A 24319-nucleotide genomic window follows, 5' to 3' on the forward strand; every position below is an offset into this window, starting at 1 on the left:
ATATATATATATATATATATGGTTAATGGTTTAAATTAATATATATATATATTAATTTAAACCATTAACTTTTCCTGTTCATGTGTTTGTGCTACTGAACAGTGATGTTGCTATTGGCTGACTACACCACGTGTCCGAAGCTCTGAATATCCACTGTCATTGGCTGGCGAGATCACGTGACATGAGCTATGACTGGCTTACAAATACACATCGCAATCTCGATTTCAATGCTTCGGAAAGTAACATGCGGTGTTTGGTGGAATTCGAATTTATACTTTCATAATACGAAAATATGCAGCATACATGTTACTGTACATCTTTCTAAAAGGTGTTTCGTTTTCTAAATCGCCGGGAAATTCTATGCCCATGTATAAAACCATAACCATTCAAAGGATTGATAAGTTATACAGTTCCAAGAGACAATATACTGTCAATTAACAGGGAAAAACTATGTTTCCACCCGGGAGAAAGTGTATTTTTAACCGGGAAATCCAGGAATTTTTTTTCCTTGTTCACGTATACACCCTGCACTGACTGCACAGCTTGGAAAGAGAGTCAGAGTACACACAACATTCACATAAGTGTTTTACGCCTCCAGTTTCGTTCCCTGATGCTGATGTGTGAAAAAGACAAGTAATTTATTTTACTACAACAAAAATATTTAAAAATGTAGCTCAAATATCACTGAAATCATCATCATGCTATAACGTTTTCAGGAAATAGTAGGCAAGGGAGGTAGAGGCGGCCATTCTAAATATCTGTAACAATTTTTGTGAGTTTAACTTCAGTCATTTAGGAGAAAAATGTACCTGAATGATGAAAATTCAAGTGTTTGCTAAATCGCAACAGAAGATTTATAGATGTATTAACTTATCACTATGCTTGTTTAGAACATTCCAGCGCATACTCCGGCTGTCCTCCTGTGTCCTTATCCTCCATACTCTCTCCCTTCATTCGCTTCTTTATCCTTGACTACTTGGTAGCAGCTTCTGCAGCTCTGGCTGCTTCAGTTAACCGCCACTTATCAATAGCAGTTAAAGCTGAAGCCCTATTCCTTCCCGTCCGGATGTTCAGTTTCTTCATAACATTGATCCTTGAAATTGCACCATCATTGAATGTTGTTATTGCAATCGTTACACCAATCTTCAGCACTGTCAGCCCAAGAAATACAGTTTTGGGTATTCTCTCCTATATACAGCTGTTGAAGCTTTCATTTGTGTTCTGACCATGCATACATTTCCTAAGTAGATTTTTATTTGCCAGATGCCTATATATAGGACTAATTGCTTCCATTACAACAAGTGGTAAGGAATGCTTGTGGGTATACTGTACACCTGTAGCATTGCTCAACCAGTACTTGCACCACCAATCTTCCTATTTTGGACACAAACCATGCTGTGGGGTTTCATCTGTTGACACTCTGTGAAACCATGTTGCCCAAACAGCTCATGTCATGTTCTCCAAATCTCATACATTTCTCCTTATTGTTAGTCAATAATAATGAGCCAAAGAATCAGTTTCACTTTTTGTAAGACGACCTGGATCACCTATGTGTTTTCCGTCTGACAGTTTTTTTCCACTGCAGTGTTTGCATAATTTTCTCAGCTGAGCTCCCATTCTTTTTTGTACATACCCAACATATTCAAGCTTTTCTATCAGTGTGTCCCCATATGGTCTGTCATTAACAACACCAGTGTGTCAGTTACAGCCTCCATCCCCAAGGTAGCCTACACACACACACCACAACTGAGCTCTGACCATCTAGAAATATTTAGAACTCTTTTCATTTCCATGTTTCCATTTGGGCCATCAAAGTTCTTTACACATACATGGCTGCACATAAATTTACTTGAACAACCCCGGCACTGCTTTGTTAGACATTCATAATCTAGTATCTTACCAGTTTCAATAAATGTGGCAGTTACAATCCCATTCAGGAAAATGTGACTTCTCTTCTGCCAAGATCCATCAAATGCTGCTACAATGTCTGCATTCTCAGACAAGGCTACTGCTTCTTCTGCTGCTCTTTTCATTGAATGTTCACTTACACCACACAAAGCATTGCGTATTAATTTATTGTATCTGTCAAACCTCAGTGGAGGTGGAGGCAAATCCATCACTGCACAAAAAGTCTGGGCAGCTCTCGTCCCCCTTCCAATAAATCATACTGCATAAGCAAGTTGAATATTTACACTGTAATGTCAACTATCAGTTACTGGCAAGGTCATAATATCACTGTGCATCTTACACGAGTTACAGGCAAACACTAACGGACTTTAAAGACCCCTCCTTGCAGAAATGTTCTCAGAAACGTCAATACTATCTTCACAATTGCAGTCCTTACATTTCACAGCACTTTTCAAAAGTTTTGATAACATATTTAGGTTCACACTAACATTTCCGTCATTATTGCTGCTCACAATACGACTAGGCTTCTTGTTCTTACACTCAGAATGCGAAAGTTTACATCTAGAAGCACTGCCTGTAGAAGAAGTTTCTGCGGGCGACTTTTTGAAGCAACTGATGTGTATTATTTGGCCGTGTTTGGAACTGGTTGCTGCGAAACTTAAGTTTAGGGCTAAATTTCTTTACCCTTGGCATTTGAAGCACAGGAAACATACACACAGAAACAAAACAACACACAATAACTACAAAACTATATGCATATGAAATTCCAAAATCATATATTCTCAGATCTTTGTTTACATTCGAACCATAGCTTTCTAGATATGCCTGTACTTTGGTTCCGGGAGTCAGTGCCCTCTAGAATACACCTGTGTTAATGATCCGTAACTAATGACAGAAAAAACGAAAGAACAAAATAATGCAACACGTATTCTGACGCACTTCAAACTGCCAGATGGGCGTGGACCCTGTGCAACGTTACATTCAACCTCAATTTCAGAACAAACGGAAAATTATACTGCCCATAAACTACACATTTTTAAAATCAGCATTAAATGCTCTTTTCTATAGGCCAAGAAATTTTTTTTTCTTCAAATTTTTGGTCATTTTCACGAGCATGTTCCCTTAACAGAGGTTCAATTTAAGACAACAAAACTGGACAACTACACCCAAAAGCAGAGAAATAAATTATGCAGTACGCGGAAAAAAAAAACCCCCAATGCCACCCACAAAACAAAAAAGGTAAAAAAAAGTATAAGGAAGAACACATACACGAAGTCCAATAAAAAGGAAACATTACAGGAAATAGTAGTAATTAAATAATACACAAATAATTAAATTAAATACTGTCCTGTACCAGTTAAACAGGAAAGTATGACCACAACACAAATTTACAGGATTAGAGTAAGACAGTAATGGCATAAATAGCAAAACGAATTCTGACCAAAACGAAAAGATCAGACATGCTACTCAGTAACAAATGTAGGTGGAAACAAACATAGAGACTAGCACACTTAGAGTAAATTACAAGTAAGAGTATTCATTCGACAGCTGCTGAGATGTGACCTGCAGATACATCCATACTCACACTAATTTCAAAGTAACAAAGCAAAGTCTGTTGAAATACTGACCAACATATTTTGATCACATTTCCTGCCAAATATGTAAAATAATTATAATGACCTTTGGATTAAAGGAGACTGAAAAGCATAAGTGTTGAGTCATCAATACACTTTGGTTAAAGTTTTAAAATAGATTTGAAATATTTTTAATGATCTTGAAATGTGTAAAAACAGTTCTCTGCTGTTATCCTGTCTGTGCAGAGTGAATGCAAAGTACATCAACCACGCTAAAATTGGAACAGGAATAACAGGGCTGAAAATAATTACCAAACAGAGGATGGTGGTGGTGGTGGTGGTGGTGGTGGTTAGTGTTTAACGTTCCGTCGACAATGAGGTCATTAGAGACGGAGAGCAAGCTCGGGTTAGGGAAGGATTGGGAAGGAAATCGGCCGTGCCCTTTCAAAGGAACCATCTCGGCATTCGCCTGAAATGATTTAGGGAAATCACGGAAAACCTAAATCAGGATGGCCGGAGACGGGATTGAACCGTCGTCCTCCCGAATGCGAGTCCAGTGTGCTAACCACTGCGCCACCTCGCTCGGTCCAAACAGAGGATTTATACATCTCACTGTCAGTTTCTTTCATACACAAACAATAACAAAGTAAACAGAATTATTTACAAAATACTTTTCCATCAAATTATGCATGGAAATCAAAATGATCAGCCAAAGATAATGGTGCACACAATTGCATAGACAGTTCTTACTGTATGTTAATCCTGTAACAAACAGCTATCATGACTGTCACTAGAAAACGAATGTAGCCTCTCAATTGAAATGCTAAGCTGCTCTAGTCTGTCCATAAGACGTTGCATATTTTCCTGTCCAGCGCGTAGTCCCTCATCACTTAGTGGTTGGAAAAGTTCTTGCTGTGCACCTAAATCAAAATGTAAACGGGCAAGATGTTCCTGTTGTTCCCTGATGCCTGTCATCTGCTCCATGCTACAGTCCTTTCCTATAACAAAAAATAACAACAATAAGACTATAAGCTCATTCAGATCAATACAGTTACTGAATTTATACTATGAATCTGCTTATTCTAAACATAGATTATTTTAATGAGGCTGAAAACTGCTGAATAAATTTCAAACAAACCTTTAGTGAGGAAAAGAAAATCATTTTCTATGAACAGTAAGAACACAAACCATCATTTATGTTCATTAAAGGCAGATCTATCTATGCTTTATTTTATTTGATTCAAAGCAATTATTCTGTCGCCATTCACACTGAAAAACAGTGTATACATTACTACATCTTTTAATTTTGTCAAGAAGACTGTTTTTCCACTATAAGTTTATATTTGTATTTCATGAACTACGCTGGAAACGAATTTCACTACTTCAGATTGCCAACTTTGCAGATAGTAATCAACATTTCAAATCAATCATGAAAACCTCAAAAGGACTAAAAACAACAAACCCTCTTTATCACTCTGTAAACACAAAGAGAAAAAAATTCCACACATGAACCTACGATCATGTTTGTGCTATTTCTTCCAGTTTCTCTGTAAATCACACCTTTAAGTAATTTAATTCCAGTACAGAAGATTAATTTCATTTAGACAGTAAGATCAATATAACTACTATGAAATAAGAGGCAGAAGGGAAGTTTCATAATCTTTCCTCTCCCTTCCACTGACAAGAGCTTTCATCACAATCAGTTTGCAAATTGCGACTCAATACAGACACCCACCATTACAATTGATGTGAAATAATTATATTCAGTAAAAAGACTGCTGTCTATTAAACAAGAAACATTATTACAGGATATGAATCAAGACATCGTCAGACTGCATACATTTCAGCAAACAACACACACTATGCAATTCACAATGAGGAGATGCTACCAGTAGCAAAACTAGTTCGTATATAGCCTGGTAGGAATTGTGAATAGATGTTTCACATTGTTTGCCAATAGCACAGTTGCAAACATGCACACTTAATTAGAAAATTGATTTTCAACATAACCAAATGTAATTTACTGTAATGATCACAAATAAATTAAACTTTGTTTTATTGCAGCATCTGTAATCAAACAACTTAAATTGGAAAGAACACACAGAAAATGTTGTGGGGAAGGCTAACCAAAGGCTGTGTTTTATTGGCAGGACAGACCTACTAAGGAGAATGCCTACACTACGCTTGTCCATCCTCTTTTAGAATACTGCTGCGCGGTGTGAGATCCTTACCAGGTAGCACTGATGGAGTACATCGAAAAAGTTCAAAGAAAGGTAGCACATTTTGTATTATTGCGAAATATGGGAGAGAGTGTCACCGAAATGATGCAGGATTTGGGCTGGAAATCATTAAAAGAATGGTGCTTTTCATTGTGACGGAATCTTCTCACGAAATTCCAATCACCAACTTTCTCCTCTGAATGCGAAAATATTTTGTTGACACCGACCTACATAGTGCGGAACAATCACCATGATAAAATAAGGGAAATCAGAGTTCGTATGGATAGATATAGGTGTTCATTCTTTCCGCGCACTATAAGAGATTGGAATAATAGAGAATTGTGAAGGTGGTTCGATGAACCCTCTGCCAGGCACTTAAATGTGATTTGCAGAGTATCCATGTAGATGTAGATGTAATCAATTCATAAAGGAAAGCACTCACAAAGCTCATCTGGTTGATTCTCTAATAGCGTTTACCAGTGACAGACCCTACAAAGTTGCCTCAATATAAGAAATAAATGTGTGACATCTTCCAGCACATCTATATCATTATGTATAATTACTATTCATCATCATTAATTTTATTTAGATTTAGTGTCCTGATTTGCCTTATTCCAATTACAGCTTCAACTTCACCATATTATGTCCTCTTTAACCTCTTCACTGCCACCTTCATCTCACATGCTGCAGCTTTAACAATGTTAGAGTCTTTAGATTGAGAAATGAAGGCTTCTAAAAACTGAACAATGTTTCCTACACTTGTAGTTCAGGTGAACTAAAAATTATTCACGGCATTTAACAACTTCTATTACAAGTTTATAGGAGTTGTAGAGTGAACTTAGTAGATAAGGTTTTGATGCAGAATCTATGTGCAGAAATTTACTGTTTCCATGGGAAATAATTTTGAAGTTCGAATTACTTTCACATCTCTTGGTTCACGGTGCACACACAGCAGAGACAGTGAGCTCCGACATGAGGGCTTTACAGGAGCTGCACCATGTGGCAACCCTCCTATTCATAGCACAATGTGTTTCTGCAAGCATGATTTCATACACACGGTCCACAAACCTTCATGTGCATTTGTGGAGCACCACAGTCAACCCTCCTATTTGCGAACGTACCAGTTTCTTGCAGCCACTGTTGTAGTCAGATGAAAACGGTATATGGCGGACTCAGGCAATCAACAAAATGTTCTCGATACATGCATTGTGCAGCTTCACCATTACTTACTGTACCACGAAATAGAAAAATTTGAAAGTGATACGAACTTCCAACTTATTTTCGTACTTATGAAAACTTTAATACAAGTCTGATCTACAACCCCTAGAAGGCTGTAAAAGAAATTTTGTACACACTGTATGTATCACCAAAATCTTTCTAGTTATAACCACTAATCCGTGGCTTATGACTGGAACAATGGAGGTGGAGCAGAAAACATACTCCTTACACTATATGAAATGTAGTTTCCAACAATTCTAAAGAATGCAGAGTATAAAACATCGTTCTGATAACCACTTAGCTGAATAAAGAGAACCGACAGCATCTCACGGGTTTTCGAACTAAAGCACAGCTGGGGAAAAAAAGGAGAAAGGATAAAAAAACCTCACACAACTCTCTCAGGTCTAGTGGGAGTCATTGCTAGTGCTACTTCCACAGTTCGTGGAAGATGCAAGTGCTGCATCTCCAAGTAGTATTACAAGCCTCCTTATGAAACAAGCAACTGAGATGCCATTCACGCTGGGAAGTCTTGTCTCAGATAATTCCAATGTGATTAGGTTATATACATTGGATATTTGTAATGCCTGTAGCGGAAAAGGTCACCGATTTTTCCTATCTGTTCAGTGCCAGTAAACGAATATATCAGTCAAGAATTTTTTCCTCTGTAGTAACACTGAAACATGTAAATGGCACATTCCTTTACTGGTTCCAAAAGGAGAGCCTTATTATCTCACTCTACATGCAACGATAATGTTCCATCATATTAAGTTTTATTTTGCCTTTGAGAAGTAGGTCTCTTACTTGAGAAGAGAATAAGTACCAAGACACCGCATTTAATTCTCTCTCTCTCTCTCTCTCTCTCTCTCTCTCTCTCTCTCTCTCTCTCTCTCACACACACACACACACACACACACACACACACACACACAAACACGTTCATTTGAACTGAAAATTGGCCAGAAACATTTGATTATATTGACTGAGATGATAATACCAACAAACAAAACATGTTCAACAACATGCTTAGGAGGATTTCTCAGTATTTACCACACTGACCACTTTAACCCTTGTCCACTATGTGGAATTACTTGTCTTAATGAAGTGTATTTAACAGATGCTCTATTGGTGTTCATGGTCTGAAGTATCTTCTTGTCTGCTTTGCAGCATTGTTTCCATTCATTGCTCCGCTACCACCATAAATTTGGAACAGAAACTGGTCAGTGAAATGTAAACCTTTTGTTGAGCAAATGCTTGTAACAAAAGTTACATAGTGGGGGGACTGATGTACCTTCACTCACGACGTGTGTGATTTCAGACTTCATCCATACAGTTCACAGGGCAATTATAGAGGCAACCTTGATCAGTCCCTTTGCATGCTCTGGTGAGCCACCAAAGAAACAGTACTCTTTTAGCAATCACAAATAAGTGCTTGGTCTATTCTGTAACCTGTGTTACTGTTGTCCACTCAAGGTGTTCAGTGCTGCCCACAAACTGTACTTGACTGCATCTTACATGTTTCTTTATAAAGTACTACATTCCGTAAATCATGTTTGTTCCTGCTGTAGCAAACTTGGTGACAAGTGAGGGTTATGTTTTCTATGCATTTTAGTCTCAGTGCTAAGTCACCTGACAAACATCTCGATGGAAGAAATACTTCAATGTATCAATGCCCAGCAGCAAGCTTTCGAGGAACAGCAGCAGGCCCTCGCCACCACTCTAAATCAAGTGGCATCTGTGTGTTCGTGGCAAGTTACTCTCCTGTCAGTGCAACCGCTGCGCTTTTCAGCATTCTATGAATAGGCTGAAGATTGGAAATCCTACGAAACACGGTTACGCCAACATTTCCAGGTTTTTCGTGTGGATGATGCAAATCCGTGAAGGGCTTTCTTTCTTTCCTGGCTTTTGCTGTGCATTTATCGTTTGTGCCAACTTGTGCCTTTGAAGAACCAGCCAGCTTATCATTTGATGAAATCTGCAAGCATCTGTCAACCTATTACTGTGACAGAACACATCATTGTGACACATGTAGAATTTTACTGTTTCATATTTCATATTTATTTACCTGTAGACAACTGTTGTGTTGTATAGGCATCGTCAGATGGTTATACAAATGATTATACATAAGGTCAGTAGTTACATAGTTATACAGAATGTGGTACAAATGATTACACAAAAGTTAACATATGGTATATGATTATACAAAAGGTCAGTATGGTTGTATGACATAAATTACAGTTTCTTTGATCACAATCACATTTATAATAATAGAGAATCATATTTTTTCATTATGTAGGAATTCATTTATGCTATAAAATGCTCTATCTTTCAACCATGTCTCTACCAACATCTTAAATCTATTCTCATGCAATTCCCTCGTTCCATGTGATGTATTGTTGTAAAATGTTTTGCCAGCATGTAAAAAATTATTTTGGATTTTACTCAAACGTGTCGAAAGAATGTCTAATAAGTTCCTATTTCTGGTTTCATACGATTGCACATCTGACCTGTTTTCATACATGTGGGCATTCTCTTTGGCATGCATAAGTGCTTTAAGTATGTATAGACTGGGAACTGTAAGAATTTTGTGCTCAATGAAGTACTGTCTGCAAGAAGTTAAATTGCTCACACCAAAACTACATCTAATGGCTTTCTTCTGCCAGAGGAAAACATCTTTTGCCCCAGCAGAGTTTCCCCAAAGTAGTATTCCCTAATGCAGATGAGTATGAAAAAAGGCACGGTATGTCATAAGTATGCACTCCTTGTTGTCAGAAATGCCCAAACCAATCTTACAACATCTGGGCTGCAGACTTACACAGGTTGAAGCATCATCATAAATTTGTCACTAGTACCCACCACGAATCCTACACTGATCACATGGTGCATGATGATATTATTTGTCTGGTCCTGGATAGGGAAGTCCATGAAAAAGCACTTCAATGTGAGAATCTGACACTTATGTATGTGCTTAATATAGCACCGTCATTTCAAGTGTCACGGGCCACAGGCAATCAGATTGCTGCATGGGAGGAGGTATCAGTAGGCACACTGCAAGTGTTCAGATGACAGGGAAGTCATTGCAGCAGTACAACCTTTGACTCAGTGTCACATGAGGGAGTGTCTGTTACATTCACAGCAGCAAGAGGACACGTCACAGCAGTGGCCTTGTGCTCCCCTCTTGCCTTGCCCATACTGCTTTGTCCAACACGAGCATGCTGCATGCCCTGAGTGTTGAGCGGTTTGCAATAAACGTTGAAAGAAAGGCCACATTGCATTGGTGTGTAACTCCTCTTCAAATGTGGCCAACACAGTACAACCATTGTACATAAACTGTATCTCTACAATGACTGTCTTCCCAAACAAACTGTTTATTGGCTTGCATGTGTTCAATAAACCACTGAAAATGCAAGTGGACATGGGAGCAGCAGTGACTTTAGTAAATGCACAAACAAACGTGGACTTCGGCTCCCCTATCCTCACACAGATTTCACGGAAGTTGGTTAGCTACAGTAAACAGCAAATTCAAATCCTAGGTCAGTTCTCTGCTCCTGTCTCTTACATATTTGTTGTTCACCCTCTCTCGTTCCTTGTCAAGGATCATTCCCATACCACAGACCTGTTTGGGTTAGATGCGTTGAATGCTTTCAGTTTCTCCATAGCCAGTGAGATAAATTTAGTGTCAGATCAAGTTCCATATCAGCAACTGGAGTCCCCCTGCTCTGAGTTTTCATGTCCATTTTCCCCTGGGCTCCATTGTGCTACCGGTATTCAGGCTCACATTACCACAAAAGAGTCCACCCGCCCTCGGTTTTTCAGTGCTACAGATGCCTGTTGCGCTGCATGATTCTGTCAGAGTGAATTAGACCATTTGAATGTCAATCAATATCATTCAATGTATTTCTTCCAGTGAATGGGCTACACCAATGGTCATCATTAAGAAGCTGATGGGTAAGCTTCACCTCTGCAGTGACACCAGTGTCACGATTAATGTACAGTTCATGATACATACACTTTGCTCTGCCCTGACAAGTTGCTTGCAGAACCGTCAGGCGGCCACCACTTTTCCAATATTAATTTGTTAGATTTGTACCTCCAGCTTACTGTGGATGAGGCTACTAGGCACCTTCTCATTGTCAATATACCTTTTGGCCTATACCAATATCAACACTTGCCTTTTGGTGTTTCTAGTGCATCCACTACTGTTTCAGTGTTTTTTACAATAGCTGACAGCCTCTGTAGCAGGCTGCATCAATTATCTCGACAATATCGTTGTTTCGGGTTCTTCCACTGAAGATAACTAAGCAATCTCTGATCATTGTTTTCTGTTTTGCAGGTCTCAAGTGCAATTTTGCCAAATCTCAATTTTTTCAATCATCAATTGAGTAACTAGGTTTTGAGGTTTCTCACACAGGGGTAAAGCCGTTTCGTCATCATGCCGACGCGATTGTGGCTTTGCCATGGCCGACCTCTGGTAAGGAATTGCAAGCGTTTCCAGGTAAAGTTGCACACTACCATAAGTTTTTACTAGAAGCATCCACCGTTGCTCAGCCCCTGCATGCACTTTTGCATAAAAATATGCCTTTTTTCTGATCACCAGCCTGTAACTGAGCATTTGCTTTCCTTAAATCTAAGCTTCAGTCTGACCCATGTCTGGTCACTTTTCAGCCGGGTCACCATCTCGTGTTGGCTACAGATGCCTCTCAGCATGGTCTTCACGTGGTGTTGGTGCACAAATACACAGACGTATCTGAAGGACAAATTGCTTACACCTCTAAGGCTTTAGCTCCCACTCAACAGCAGTATTCTGAGACTGAGAAGGAGCCTTTAGTGACTGTTTGCCCTCAAGAAATTTCATGTCTTCTTGTACGGTTCTAAGTTCCATTTAATCGTACGGACAATCCAGCACATTATTTGCAGAAACAGGCTCTCTTCCTCTCCCGTTATCATTATCAGATCCATTACCAGTCAATGGCACAACACGCCAACAGTGATGCCTTATCTCGCCTTCCAATCAGGCTGGACTCGGCGTTCACTCAGGATGAGTTGCTTTGTTTCTATTTATATATTGAGAACCAGAATGCAGTCAATGGTTTTTCCATCACTAGCGCCACGATAGCATCATGCTATACTTAGTCAGTCCTCTTGTGCAGCACGGTTGGTCACAGAAACCCATGGGCCATGCATCAGATCCCTTGTGTAATTCCTTCTCCCTTCAGCACCACCTCTCTGTGTTTGACAAAGTTCTTTAGTTTGCTAAAGAGGACGCTGCTCCTTGGGTTGTGATTCCTGCTTCCTTATGCCGTAATGTACTGTGGCCTCTGTACGTTGTCACTGGGGGACCTCTCACACCAAAGCTTTGGCCTGCAGGCATGTGTATTGGCCAGGCATAGATGAGGACATTACATGGCTTAGCACTGCTTGAACTCATTACATTAAGTTCAGCAACAGGCAGCCCTGAAGGCATCTTTTTCCCCTCTGGTCAATGCCGCAGTGCCTATGGGAGCATCTACATTCTGTGTCAGTATTGGCTCATTGTAGTGGACGCCTATTCCAAGTTTCCCTATGTGGCACACTGTCAGTCCATGTCTACGGCGATCACTATTTCAGTCCTAGGATTTTTTCAAATTTTGTTTTTCTGTCAGACATTTTGTATCATTGGGCAAGTGATCCAAAATTTTTCTTGCAGCACTGTGCAAAACTTTTTGTGCTAAAGACAACCTTAATGTGGAGCAATGAATGTCATTTTTCCTTCTCGTATTGTAATTATGTACATCATTGTTCCTTTTGGACAGTAGCATATTATTCACAACAAACTTCAGGGAATAAATATACTGTGAAGCAATAGTCAGAAAGCTCGACTTAAACAGATGTTTACAAGATGATCGTGGGTGAACACCACATATTCTTACAACACATTTTTCCACAATGAAGATTTCCTTTCTTGAAGATGAGGTGCCCCAGAACAATATTCCATGTGACATTATTGAATGAAAAGATGCAAAATATGTCAACTTACTGATTTGTCTCTCACCAAGGTTTTTAATGATCCTAAGTGAAAATGTGGCTGATCTAAGTTGTTTTAGAAGTTCCAAAACTTGCTTTGTCCAATTTAAATTTTCACCAATACTGACACCTAAGAATTTTGAAGTTTCCACCTTATTTATTACTTCCTTATCATTGGTGTAGTAACCCTAGATATGCAGAACTGAATATGTTGTATCTTTTTTAAAATTGAGGGTGAAACCAATAGCAAAACCCTTGAGCAGGCACACCTTTGTATAAAATGCACCAGCCACAAGTAACTTGTCTTATACTGTCCCATTGTTGCTTTAACTCTGCAAACCCATACCTATTCCTTCATTATTGCTTCTGCTAATCCATTGCTAAGTTGTGCTGTCATATGTCCACATGAGCAGCAGTAATATAAAATAAACTGCATGCTAGGTGAGGAAAAATGTAGGATTTACGCAAGAAAATGACCCAGATTCTGAGCTAGTTGCACAATCCGACAATGAGGCTGTTGTATATGAGATAATTAGCAATCTAATAAGCAGCTGGGTGTGACCTGATGCAACTGTGCTGTTTAATGCTTCAAGTGTGCCATTACTGTGGGGTAAGACTTTTACAAGGCATCAGAGTGACATAATGAAAGCTTATGTTGTTATTTTTTAATTAAACAGTGATTTAGCTCATATAATGTAAGTTTATTTTACCACTGATTAGTTACACTATGATTAAACTGCAATTTTGCTCATTCATGTTTATCTCAATAACATGAAGACAGCTATTCTTTGAACGCATACGAAGTGTGTCGCACACCCACTCATGTTACAAAAAGCGGCATCAGGTTAAGAACATTGTTTATCATTTCTTCTGTTTCTGTATGTAAGTTTAGATTAATTGCAATAATAGTGTCATCTGCAAAAGGAACCAGTTCTACTTCATGATTTTTCCCCAGTCATAATTATGTCCCCGAACTATATTGATTTAACTACTAAGTACAATTTTCTGCATTTTTCTGGTTGGATATGGTTGTCCACTGATTGGATATACCATCAATCCCACAAAACTTCAATTTGCCTACGAGAATGCTGTGATTCACACTGTCAAATGTCTTAGATAGGTCGCAGAAAATACCAAATAGCACTGTTTTCTTATTTAATGCTTGTAAAATTTGGCGAGTGGACAGGTAAATGACATTCTCAGTAGAGCAGCTCTTCTTAAATGCACACTGTGATTTGCTGAGAATATTACTATACTATCTGCAACACACAACCTCCTCAAAGGTTGTGGAAAATGATGTCAACAGTGAAGCAGGTCAGCAGTTTTGACATCTTTGCTATGGAAAACTGTCTCGAGTTTGTGATGCATCACATATTTCAGCTAAACCTGGCTTATTATTTGGGAACAAATCTCTATTACTCTACTGGAAACACACCCAAACCAGATGAGCTTTCATTTTTGAAAAATGTAAAAGTTTCTTAATTTCAGAAAGAGAAGTTGGTGATACATTCATACGACTTAATTTTATGAGCGTTACTTTTTCCACACACTGCTGTGATTTCTCTCTTGAGCTGTTTGTCCCTACGCTTTGTACTATATTTAAGAAATAACTACTAAATATATTTGCTACCTGCAACTCATTATTTGTAGCCCTTCCATTCCATTCTGTAGTGATGTTATCTTGTTCTGTGGCTGGTTGTCCTGTCTCTCATTTCACTACATTCCATATAGCCTTAAAACTGTTGTTGGGATTACTGGTTTCTGACATTATGTGCATGTTCCTTGATTTTTAGTACCTTTTCTTAGTAATTTTTGTAGTGAGCAACTCCTGCAGGATCTTTTCTTGTTCTTGCCGGCAGATACATTTTCCTTTTACTTTCACTAGATACTTTAATCCCTCTAGTGCTTCATAGTTTTTTTACACGGTTGTTTAATAAATTTTCTGATTAGCTTATGCGAAAAGCTATTTTCAAATAATGACATGAATTTATCATGGAATAGATTAAATTTTATGTTAGCATTTGGTTCTTCATAAATTTTATTCCAACCATCACCTGTAAACTATTCTTAAAAACATTTTTCCTGGAATCATACATTATTCTAGCCGATTTCCAATGAGAATTATCGATCCTGTAAGGCACTGTCTTATTTATCCCAATTGTGCACCATGATCAGAGAGAGCATTTGTTACTGGGTAAACAGTTATTTTTCTGCTTTGAACTCCACTCAAGAAAATATCATACGGTAGGATCCTATTGTCTACATTGGAAAGTTAATTACTGAGATTAAATTGCAGTATCCAAATAATGTTTCCTGAGCATTTTTCCTATCAGAATCATATAGAAAATCTAAAACAGAGTTACTAAAGACTAGTAACTGCTTGCTGCTGTCCAACAGATGGCTCAGTAAGGAATCTATATTCCTCGTAAATGTGACGGACATTCAACATGTAATGCAAGACTTTTTCTTCTGAAAGCAGGTTGGTTATATTTAGGATTCCAATACATCATATGATTCCCTACTCTTTTGAATACAAAATCCTGTTTTTCAATATAATCTCTGTTCAATGTGACAAACCTATGCAACCTAACTGGGAGGGCATGTATACCCGCGCGATACCAGTCTACTGGTCGACATCAGAGCCAATGTCTTGCCGCAGCAATAACCACCACCATCACCACCACCACCACCACCATAATACTGATTTGTAATGCCTTGTAATGTGCAAACAATTCTGCACTGATTGTCCTTCGCTGATCTTTATGAACTTCTGTTAGCTGGAGAGGAATCCCGTGGGCACACAACTTTTGAGTACAACTGGTGGACGAGTGTGTCAGCACTACCAAAAGAGATGTCCAGCTGAGCAGTGAGGTGTTTATTTTTGATCTGTTGGTCACTTGGAATGACAGTATATGCACATTCCAGCATTGCAGGAGTCACAGGTGTGGTTACATGGTGCTTAGATAGACATCCTGTGCTCATCTCTAAACTTTCTGAACAGCAAGAAGCTCTTAAATCCTCTAACATTTTCATGTGATAAGCTAACCTTACTTTTTTGCGCACACTTGAGTATTTTGTAAGGCTCATCTGTTATTTTTAGTTCTATCAAAATAGAGATCTTTCACATCTAGGGGTACTTCACCAACAATTAAGTAAAACATATGGTGAGGAAATAATAAATAGGCTGGAAACTTCAAATTCTTAGGTTCCCATATTGATGAGAATTTAAACTGGAAAAAGCACATTCTGGAACTTATAAAACAACTGAATTCAGCCACATTTGCTCTTACAGGGTGACAATTACTGAATTATATGGAGAAAAAAAAGACCATAACACCTTAAAAACTATGGCAAGCATGCACTTTATTCAACATTTAAACGTCACTACAGATACTCAGATTTAGGTTATGACATGTTAAATATGCCTACCATCACTGGCAATGGTGTAGTGCAGACGAATAGAAAATTCTGTAAGACCTGCTGAAGTGTTGGGACATCAATGCTATTGATGACCTCCTGAAAGGCTGTTTTCAGCTCAGTAATGGTTTTGGGGTTATTGCTGTACACCTTATCTTTAATATAGTCCCACAAAAAAGGAGTCACATGTGTTCAGATCTGGAGAATATGGCGGCCAATCGAGGCCCATGCCATGTGGTCCCAAAGTGCTATTCCAGTACATCAAACACTCTCCTGCTCCAATGCGGTAGAGCTCCGTCTTCCATGAACCACATCCTGTCAAAATCAGAGTCACTTTGGGTAATGGGGATGAAATCATCTTCCAAAACCTTCACGTACCATTCAGTAGTCACCGTACCATCAAGGAATATCGCACCAATTATTCCTTGACTGGACATTGCACACCACAGAGTCACCCGTTGAGAGTGAAGAAACTTCTCAATCGTGAAATGAGGATTCTCAGGCCTCCAAATGCGTCAATTTTGCTTTTTGATAATCCCATCCAAATAAACGTGGGCTTCGTCACTAAACCGAACGACACATGCACATACTAATTCCCATCATGCCGTGTGACCAATCGTGCAGTTTGAACATACTAAAGCAAACCATTCACAAGTCCTGACGATTTTATTTCATATAGCTCAATAACTGTCACCCTGTACAATCATTGCAAATTGGGGGGAGAGACGAATCAATAAGTTGACATATTTTGTATACTTGCATTCAATAATGTGATATGGAATAGTGTTCTGATGTAACTCATCTTTAAGAAAGAAAGTCTTCATTGCACAAAAGCGTGCTATAAGAATAATGTGTGGTGTTCACCCACAATCACCTTGTAGACATCTGTTTAAGAAGCTGGGCACTCTGACTACTGCTTCACAGTATACTTATTGCCCCACGAAGTTTGTTGTAAATAATATACTGCGCTTCAAAAGGAACAATGATATATATAATTACAATACCAGAAGGAAAACTGACATTCATTGCTCCATGTTAAGGTTATCTTGAACACAAAAGGTGTGCACAATGTTCCGGTGTAAAGTTAAGCGCCGGCATGCCAGTTGGGAATGTTATACCAGAGAGGACAGAGACGACATCAGCCAATTGCACACTGACTAACCCCTCTCCAGGACAACAACGCAATGGCAGCACCATCTACACAAAGAGGACATACACACTGCGCTGCCTGGCCACAGCCCCAGTTCTGCGAGTTCTAGATCAGCGTCAAGACATGTAACTCCAATAGAAGCATTCACTGTATTACTTCTCTTGTATTACAAATTGTATATACTGAAGAGATTTCTTGTTTGTCTGTCACTCTTTGTTCATGACACATCTGTATTTCTCAAAGTTACATTGCCATTTATTTTCTGTAAATAAAATTAATACAATTTGCTTGAATTGTTGTCTTGCGATTCAAGAAAGCAGATTTCCTAGGCACCCCACATTTGACGAGTAGGCAGGATACAGCACACAATGATGCAACAATTTTTTTTCTCTCTCTTACCCAATGATATAAAATGTCTGAAAGACAGCAAAATAAAATTTGGAAACTAACTGAAAAAGTTTCTCCTGGACAACACCTCCCATTCCATAAAAGAATTTCTATTACTGCAACATTAAAAGATGGGGTTGGAATTACTAACGCATATCTGTATTTTTAAAAAATTAAAGAACTTATAAATGTTCAGCATGTAGCCATACTTACAAATTTTTCGTGATGTGAGTGTAAAATGACTGGTCCTACATCTCTACGATTTATCATGGAACATGAAGCTAACTAACCAATCAACCAAAATCTTCCTACAAATTCCTTATGTCTTCTGTCAGTTGGCTAAGGATGGCACTTGGCTTCACAACACTTGTGACCTGGTACCCTGTTCCTAATTAATCCTGTACCATGTGGCCTACACCCCTTCCATGGCTACTACCTGGCAGTACCTTTTCTTCCTACTCTCCTTTGGAACTGACCTTTACTTAGTTTCTTTGCTAGAAGTCTGCTGCACCTTACAGTAATCTACTGCTGGATGAGGCTATTCACCACCTACTCCAGATACCATGTCAAATTTATTCTATAGCTCCAAAACAGATGAAGTTGAAGAGCTTTTCTCTTTTCATCCATTACTTGTTATCTTTACCCAGTTTCTCTGATCTCTTACTCCCCCCTCAACCCATATAATTCAAATTTCACATACTCTAATTCAGCCTGAACGCCACAAAGCTTTGTCTCTTGTTCAGTGGTTCTCTTGTCTTTCTTGTAGAGTCTACTGGAAAGACATGAGAATCACTGAACAGGAGGTGTGTGCCATACACAGTATAGTTTGATGAAGATATAATTATGAATTTAAAAAATTACCCAAAAATTGCTTACTGGTTATAGTACCAGATTTACAGACCTGGAATAATTCACATCGTAAAACCAATTCTGCAATTTACCCATGTATAAGATGACTTGCCCGCAAAAGGCAAAGGTCCCGAGTTCGAGTCTCGGTCAGGCACACAGTTTTAATCTGCCAGGAAGTTTCATATCAGCGCACACTCTGCTGCAGAGTGAAAATCTCATTCTGGAAACACCCCCAGGCTGTGGCTAAGCCATGTCTCCGCAATATCCTTTCTTTCAGGAGTGCTAGTTCTGCAAGGTTCGCAGGAGAGCTTCTGTAAAGTTTGGAAGGTAGGAGACGAGGTACTGGCAGAAGTAAAGCTGTGAGTACCGGGCGTGAGTCGTGCTTCGGTAGCTCAGTTGGTAGAGCACTTGCCCGCGAAAGGCAAAGGTCCCGAGTTCGAGTCTCGGTCGGGCACACAGTTTTAATCTGCCAGGAAGTTTCAACAATGTTGTTGCATGAAACACTTAAGTACATCATTGGGTCATCTAGATTTTTAGCATCTCCTGCAGAAATGTATGCCATTGCCATTGTTGAGTGTTTGTCCAATTTTAAAGTCGATTCAATTACAATTGCAACGTAGTAGATGTTCATAAAAAGCCGAAGTATGCAGTGTACACTCCCATAGCTGGTAACACAGCATAGTTTCTGGCCACTTTCTACTCCCCTCCCTGCTTTCATCCTAGCTCACAGCCAAGCTGGTGTCAACTGTGCCCACTCCAACATTCCATAGTGCTTGGGTTGAGCAACAGTGAACATGGTTGGCAATATCTTCTGGGGAGCAGGTCATACGTAACAACAGCAATTAATACATAAATAAAAGATCCCAATAATGATTCACTCCAATTCTCGAACTTTTGCTCATTCCGCAATAGTGACTTCTGTTGGTACTACTGCACAATGGATCTTTCCACTGTAATTTATTCTTGCGATAATGTTGCAATGAGTTCAGTGTGATTTATTTTGTTTTTGTCACTTAACTCTGGATTAATTTTCTCTCTGTGTTTTTTTTTTTTTTTTTTAAAGGGAGGCAAAATTTTTCCCACGTTACTCTAATATGTGAACACCAAGTGAATTTCTCGTTTGCAACACTGGTAAATCATTACAACTTCTCATAATAAGATAAAATACTGACTTGGGTTCAAAATCAAGTACTGGTTTTTGAAGGACAAGATGTTTGCCTTTGAATGTTACTTTCAGTTAAACAGCAGTATTAATGTATGTATGCATGCAATATCCATACACATATGAGAACTTTTACCGCAAACCTGTGTAAATACAACAGAAGTTTGTAAGTTGATAGAATTTTATTTTATTTCCTCTGGTGTTTTACAAAACTGTCAATTTTAAAGCAGAGCTTTAGACTGTTGTAGTCATTAGTGTAAATAAATATGAGAAATTATGAACTAACACCCTGAGTCAAATGTCACAATTGTTCAATCAAGGTCAATACTGTATCGAGCGTTTCGGTATATTGGGAAGTCTCGAGCCTATTCCAATGCAAACATTGTTTGCTAAGCCCCACCCTTCACGATCGTTCAAAATAAATTCATACGAAATCTCAACAGGCAAAGCTTCACCTGTAAATGTAAGATGACATCCACACTCATCTATTAAACAATGTAAATCATTGAATTCAGCAGGAATAGTTTAATCTGCGAATATAAGACAACACTGAATTTTTCCACGAATGACTTTGAGGAAAAAAATCTCATCTTGCAATTGCGTAAATAAGGCAAACATTCTGAAAACCTGTGTATGTTACATAAATAAAAAATGTCCATGGCTAGCTACACAAAGATACTACACCACTGAATACTTTACTACAGTTAGGAAGATAGTTCCTGCTGATTTCAGAGGTAGCTTGTGGACATTATACGGTCTTTTAAGAACAAAAATTTAATAATTTTCCTTCATTTGTGCCACCCCTCCCATCACTTACAAAAGATATCTAAATCCGGGTGACCATCTGCCAGCTGCCCCCCCTCCCCCTCCCCACCACCACCACCACCACCACCACCACCTCCTTCTCCCCTCTGCTCACACTTTTCAATATTCCTCCATGAAGAATGAAACTATAGTTCCAGTACCTAGAGTTGGTTGGTTACATCCATCCATCCATCCATCCATCCTGGAATCGTCTCACAATGATGTAGGATTTTTCATTATAATACAGTGAAATGATAGTGCAAATTATACATATCTATATCTATCTACATACTCCGCAATCCACCATACGGTGTGTGGCAGAGGGTACCCTGTACCACAACTAGCATATTCTCTCCCTGTTCCACTCCCAAACAGAACGAGGGAAAAATGACTGCCTATATGCCTCTCTAGAAGCCCCCTCTCTCTCTTACACACAGAATATATGGTTTTACAAGGTTAGGACAGGTGGTCAGCCATGGTCTTGCTGAAAGAACCATCACAGCATTTGCCTGAACTGGTTTAGTAAAACTAATGGAAACCTAAGTTAGCATGGCCAGACAGAGCAAACTCCATCCTCCCTAATATGAGGACAGTGTATTAATTACACTATCTCATTCAGTTGATCCCTACTGCACAATGTTCTTTTGAAAATATCAGTTTGTACCAGAAACTCACAACATAAACCATAGTTCATCACTGCACACAAACTGGTGATTTTCTACTTAAAGAGTTTTTCCATTAGCAGTACAGCAAAGACTTCAAGAATTAAAGGCCAATACATCATAAAAATTACATTTTCCTGACAATTAACAAAATTATTTGGATAGAATCCAGAAAAACTGTTCCACGATGTAATTTGTCATTTCTTGTATTTCAGTAACAACACAAATATACTGTCATTTCCACACCATCTGACTTTCAAACTATCTCTCTCTTAAGTCTTACAATTGCAGTGGAGATCTATTTGTTGTAAGAAGAAATTTCATTTCTGCAGATATGCTGTTTTCAGCTATTACAGTGCAACTTCATTCAGCCAAAAGTAGTTATAATTAATACCATACAGGGTGTCTCTCTTAAGAGTCATCAGGTGCATTTCCTCTGGTGTTTCAGCAGTTATCTGCAATTTCGTGTTTGCAATGTGTAACTGGAGTCAGCCCTAATGAACATCACTTATCACATCTTTCATGTGATGCCCAGCATCGAAGGAAAGTATCGGTTTGTTTCATATTAAAAAACAAAACGATTTTTAAATCAGAATTATACATACCCATTTGACAGAGCCCTATGTTAGTCTAGTGCAGCAGTCAGCAACTGGTGGGCCACGGTCCAAGCCTGGACCACAAAAGGTCAAAAACTGGCCTGCCAGAAATATTTTGAAAATATAAATTATATACTCAAATTATTTAAAAAGTATTTTTCTGTAGATAACTATTCGTTTGAGCATCATCCTTATAATTTTTTCTGGTAGTGTACAATTAACTGCTGAATAATTAGAACTCTTAATGATTGGTTATAGGCAGATTAAATACATAGCTGCTATGCCGTGCAGCTCATTAGAGTGTGCTGAAGAGCGGAGGTGGAAAGGAGCTAGCTGGCCGACTGGCGCAGCATGTTATGACGATCCACATAAAAGCTCTGTACACACAAATGCAACACAAGAATTTTATTTAATGAACAAGGAAATTTTATAAATCATTTCATTTCAGACTCTAGTAACCTCCCAAAACCTGTTGAATTAGAGATGACATATTCATTTAAACACTTTTTTTTGTGCTTGTAACTCAAACGATAGCTTAAAGTTACTTTATGGAGCTTCGGGTGAGTTCAGTTGTTGGCTGCGATCTTTGACAACAAGGTGCCTCCTTTGCGGTATGTTGACATGGCTGTGTTGGGCACCAGTATTTTTACAAAGAACAAATCTAAATAAAGTACATAACTTTTGTCACCACTTCGTCAGTAGTTGTTGCGATCTTGTACGGAGCATTTTGTTATTAACGAGGCTTATAATGTGTCTTTTACATGGATATGTATCCTAAAAAGCACGAAGTTGATAGTGAAAATAGAAAGTTTTTGACTGAGTGGACTGAACAACATTGTTTTAAGCTGCCTGACAGGCCTGGGACTATTCCAGTTTGCCTCAAATGCAACAGAACTGTTGCTCTTGTTAAAGGTGCTAATTTAAAGTGAAACTACAAAACAACTCAACAGCAGATCCATGAAAGGTTTCCTCTGGATAGTGAAGCTCATCAAGAAAAACTCTCGGCATATCTAGCTTCTGCCGAAAAGCATAACCTACCTAGTTCACTCTATGAGTGAGCAAGAAAAATCTGTATAAGCAGCAATGCATGTGTATTGGGTGCTTAACAAAAACCAGAACCAATTTTCAGACTCTGAGAAGAGAGAAAGGATGTTGTTGCTGCAATTCAAGGACCAAAATTTTGGTTGCTGACAATATAAGTAGTTTGCTTGAATTTCTGCAGAAGGCGCTTTGCTATGCCATAGCACTAGATGAATCATGCAAGGTTATTGATGAAGAACAAACGTCATTTTTGTTCGATCTTCGGATATTGAAAGTAACGAATTTAGGGAAGAATAACTAACAATATTGTCGTTGAGAGGCAAGACTCACTTATTCAAGTTCATGGTATAGTCTAACATTAATTATGACAGAATGGTGTTTCAATTGATGGGGCCCCAGCAATGATTGGCAAAGAAAGAGGACTAGTAAAAAGAGTCAAAGATAAGAATGCTGGGCAACTATCTTATAAGGGGCATAATTCACCAGGCAGTCCTTTGTGAAAAACTCAGTGTGACTCTGAAAGAAGTAATGGACAGGTTGATCAAATAAATTAATTTTATGAGGTCTCATTCTGCACTTCAGCACAGACAGTTCAAAGAGCTTGTTATTGAGTGTGATTCAGTGCATTCTGACTTACTGAAATACGACAATGTTTGTTGGCCAAGTAAAGGTCAAGTGATTGAATGTTTTTGGGAAATAAAAAGTAACATCCTTCTTAGAAAACTTGGATTCACAAGAAGCAAAAAAACTATTTGGAGTTCCTAACAAACAAAAGCAGTATGCTAGCTGTGGCTTTCTTGAAACACATTGCAAAACATTTAAATGTGCCCAATACCGAGCAACATGGAAATAAGAAACTAATATGTGAGGTAATACAAAGTGTGTCTTCTTTTCACAATAAGCTGGATAATTGTAACACACATTTAAAGTCAAGATTTTTTTCATTTTCCAACAATTTCTGAATAAAAATGATTCTCAAATAGACATCTGAGTATTTTCAAATTTTACGTCTGATCTTAATAAGGAATTTACAGCAAGATTCCAAGACTTTTCAGAGACAGAGAAGCTGTCTCGATTCTTAAAATCGCCTTTTGTAGTTTCTCCAGTGGCAGAATGCGCGGATCTGGCTGTGAAGTTGTTCTGCCTTTCAAAGCCTTTACTCCAAAAGAAGATAACAGACTTGCAGGAACACACTTCCTTGCAAATGTATAAAACTACATCTGCTGAAGAATTTTGGAGTAAACATGTCCCAGAAAAATGGAAAATTGCAAAAAATTAGCCATATACCTGGCAACTATGTTTGGCTCTACATACATTTCTGAAATTTCATAT

General features: G+C 38.5%; 1 protein-coding gene across 6 annotated transcripts in view; it reads right to left on the reverse strand.

The window, feature by feature from the left end:
- Positions 1-4081: 4081 nt before the first annotated feature.
- The window catches only part of LOC126470002 (coiled-coil domain-containing protein 28B), a 162467-nt gene continuing 142229 nt past the window's right edge, over positions 4082-24319 (reverse strand). For all 6 annotated transcript variants that reach the window (XM_050097471.1, XM_050097468.1, XM_050097469.1 and 3 more), the window contains one exon: positions 4082-4480. In XM_050097471.1, coding sequence (XP_049953428.1) covers positions 4239-4480 — 242 coding nt within the window. In that variant the 3' untranslated portion in view covers positions 4082-4238. The remainder of the gene's footprint in view (positions 4481-24319) is intronic.

The sequence above is a fragment of the Schistocerca serialis genome, chromosome 3 (assembly GCF_023864345.2).
Source record: "Schistocerca serialis cubense isolate TAMUIC-IGC-003099 chromosome 3, iqSchSeri2.2, whole genome shotgun sequence".
NCBI classification, from domain to species: domain Eukaryota; kingdom Metazoa; phylum Arthropoda; class Insecta; order Orthoptera; family Acrididae; genus Schistocerca; species Schistocerca serialis.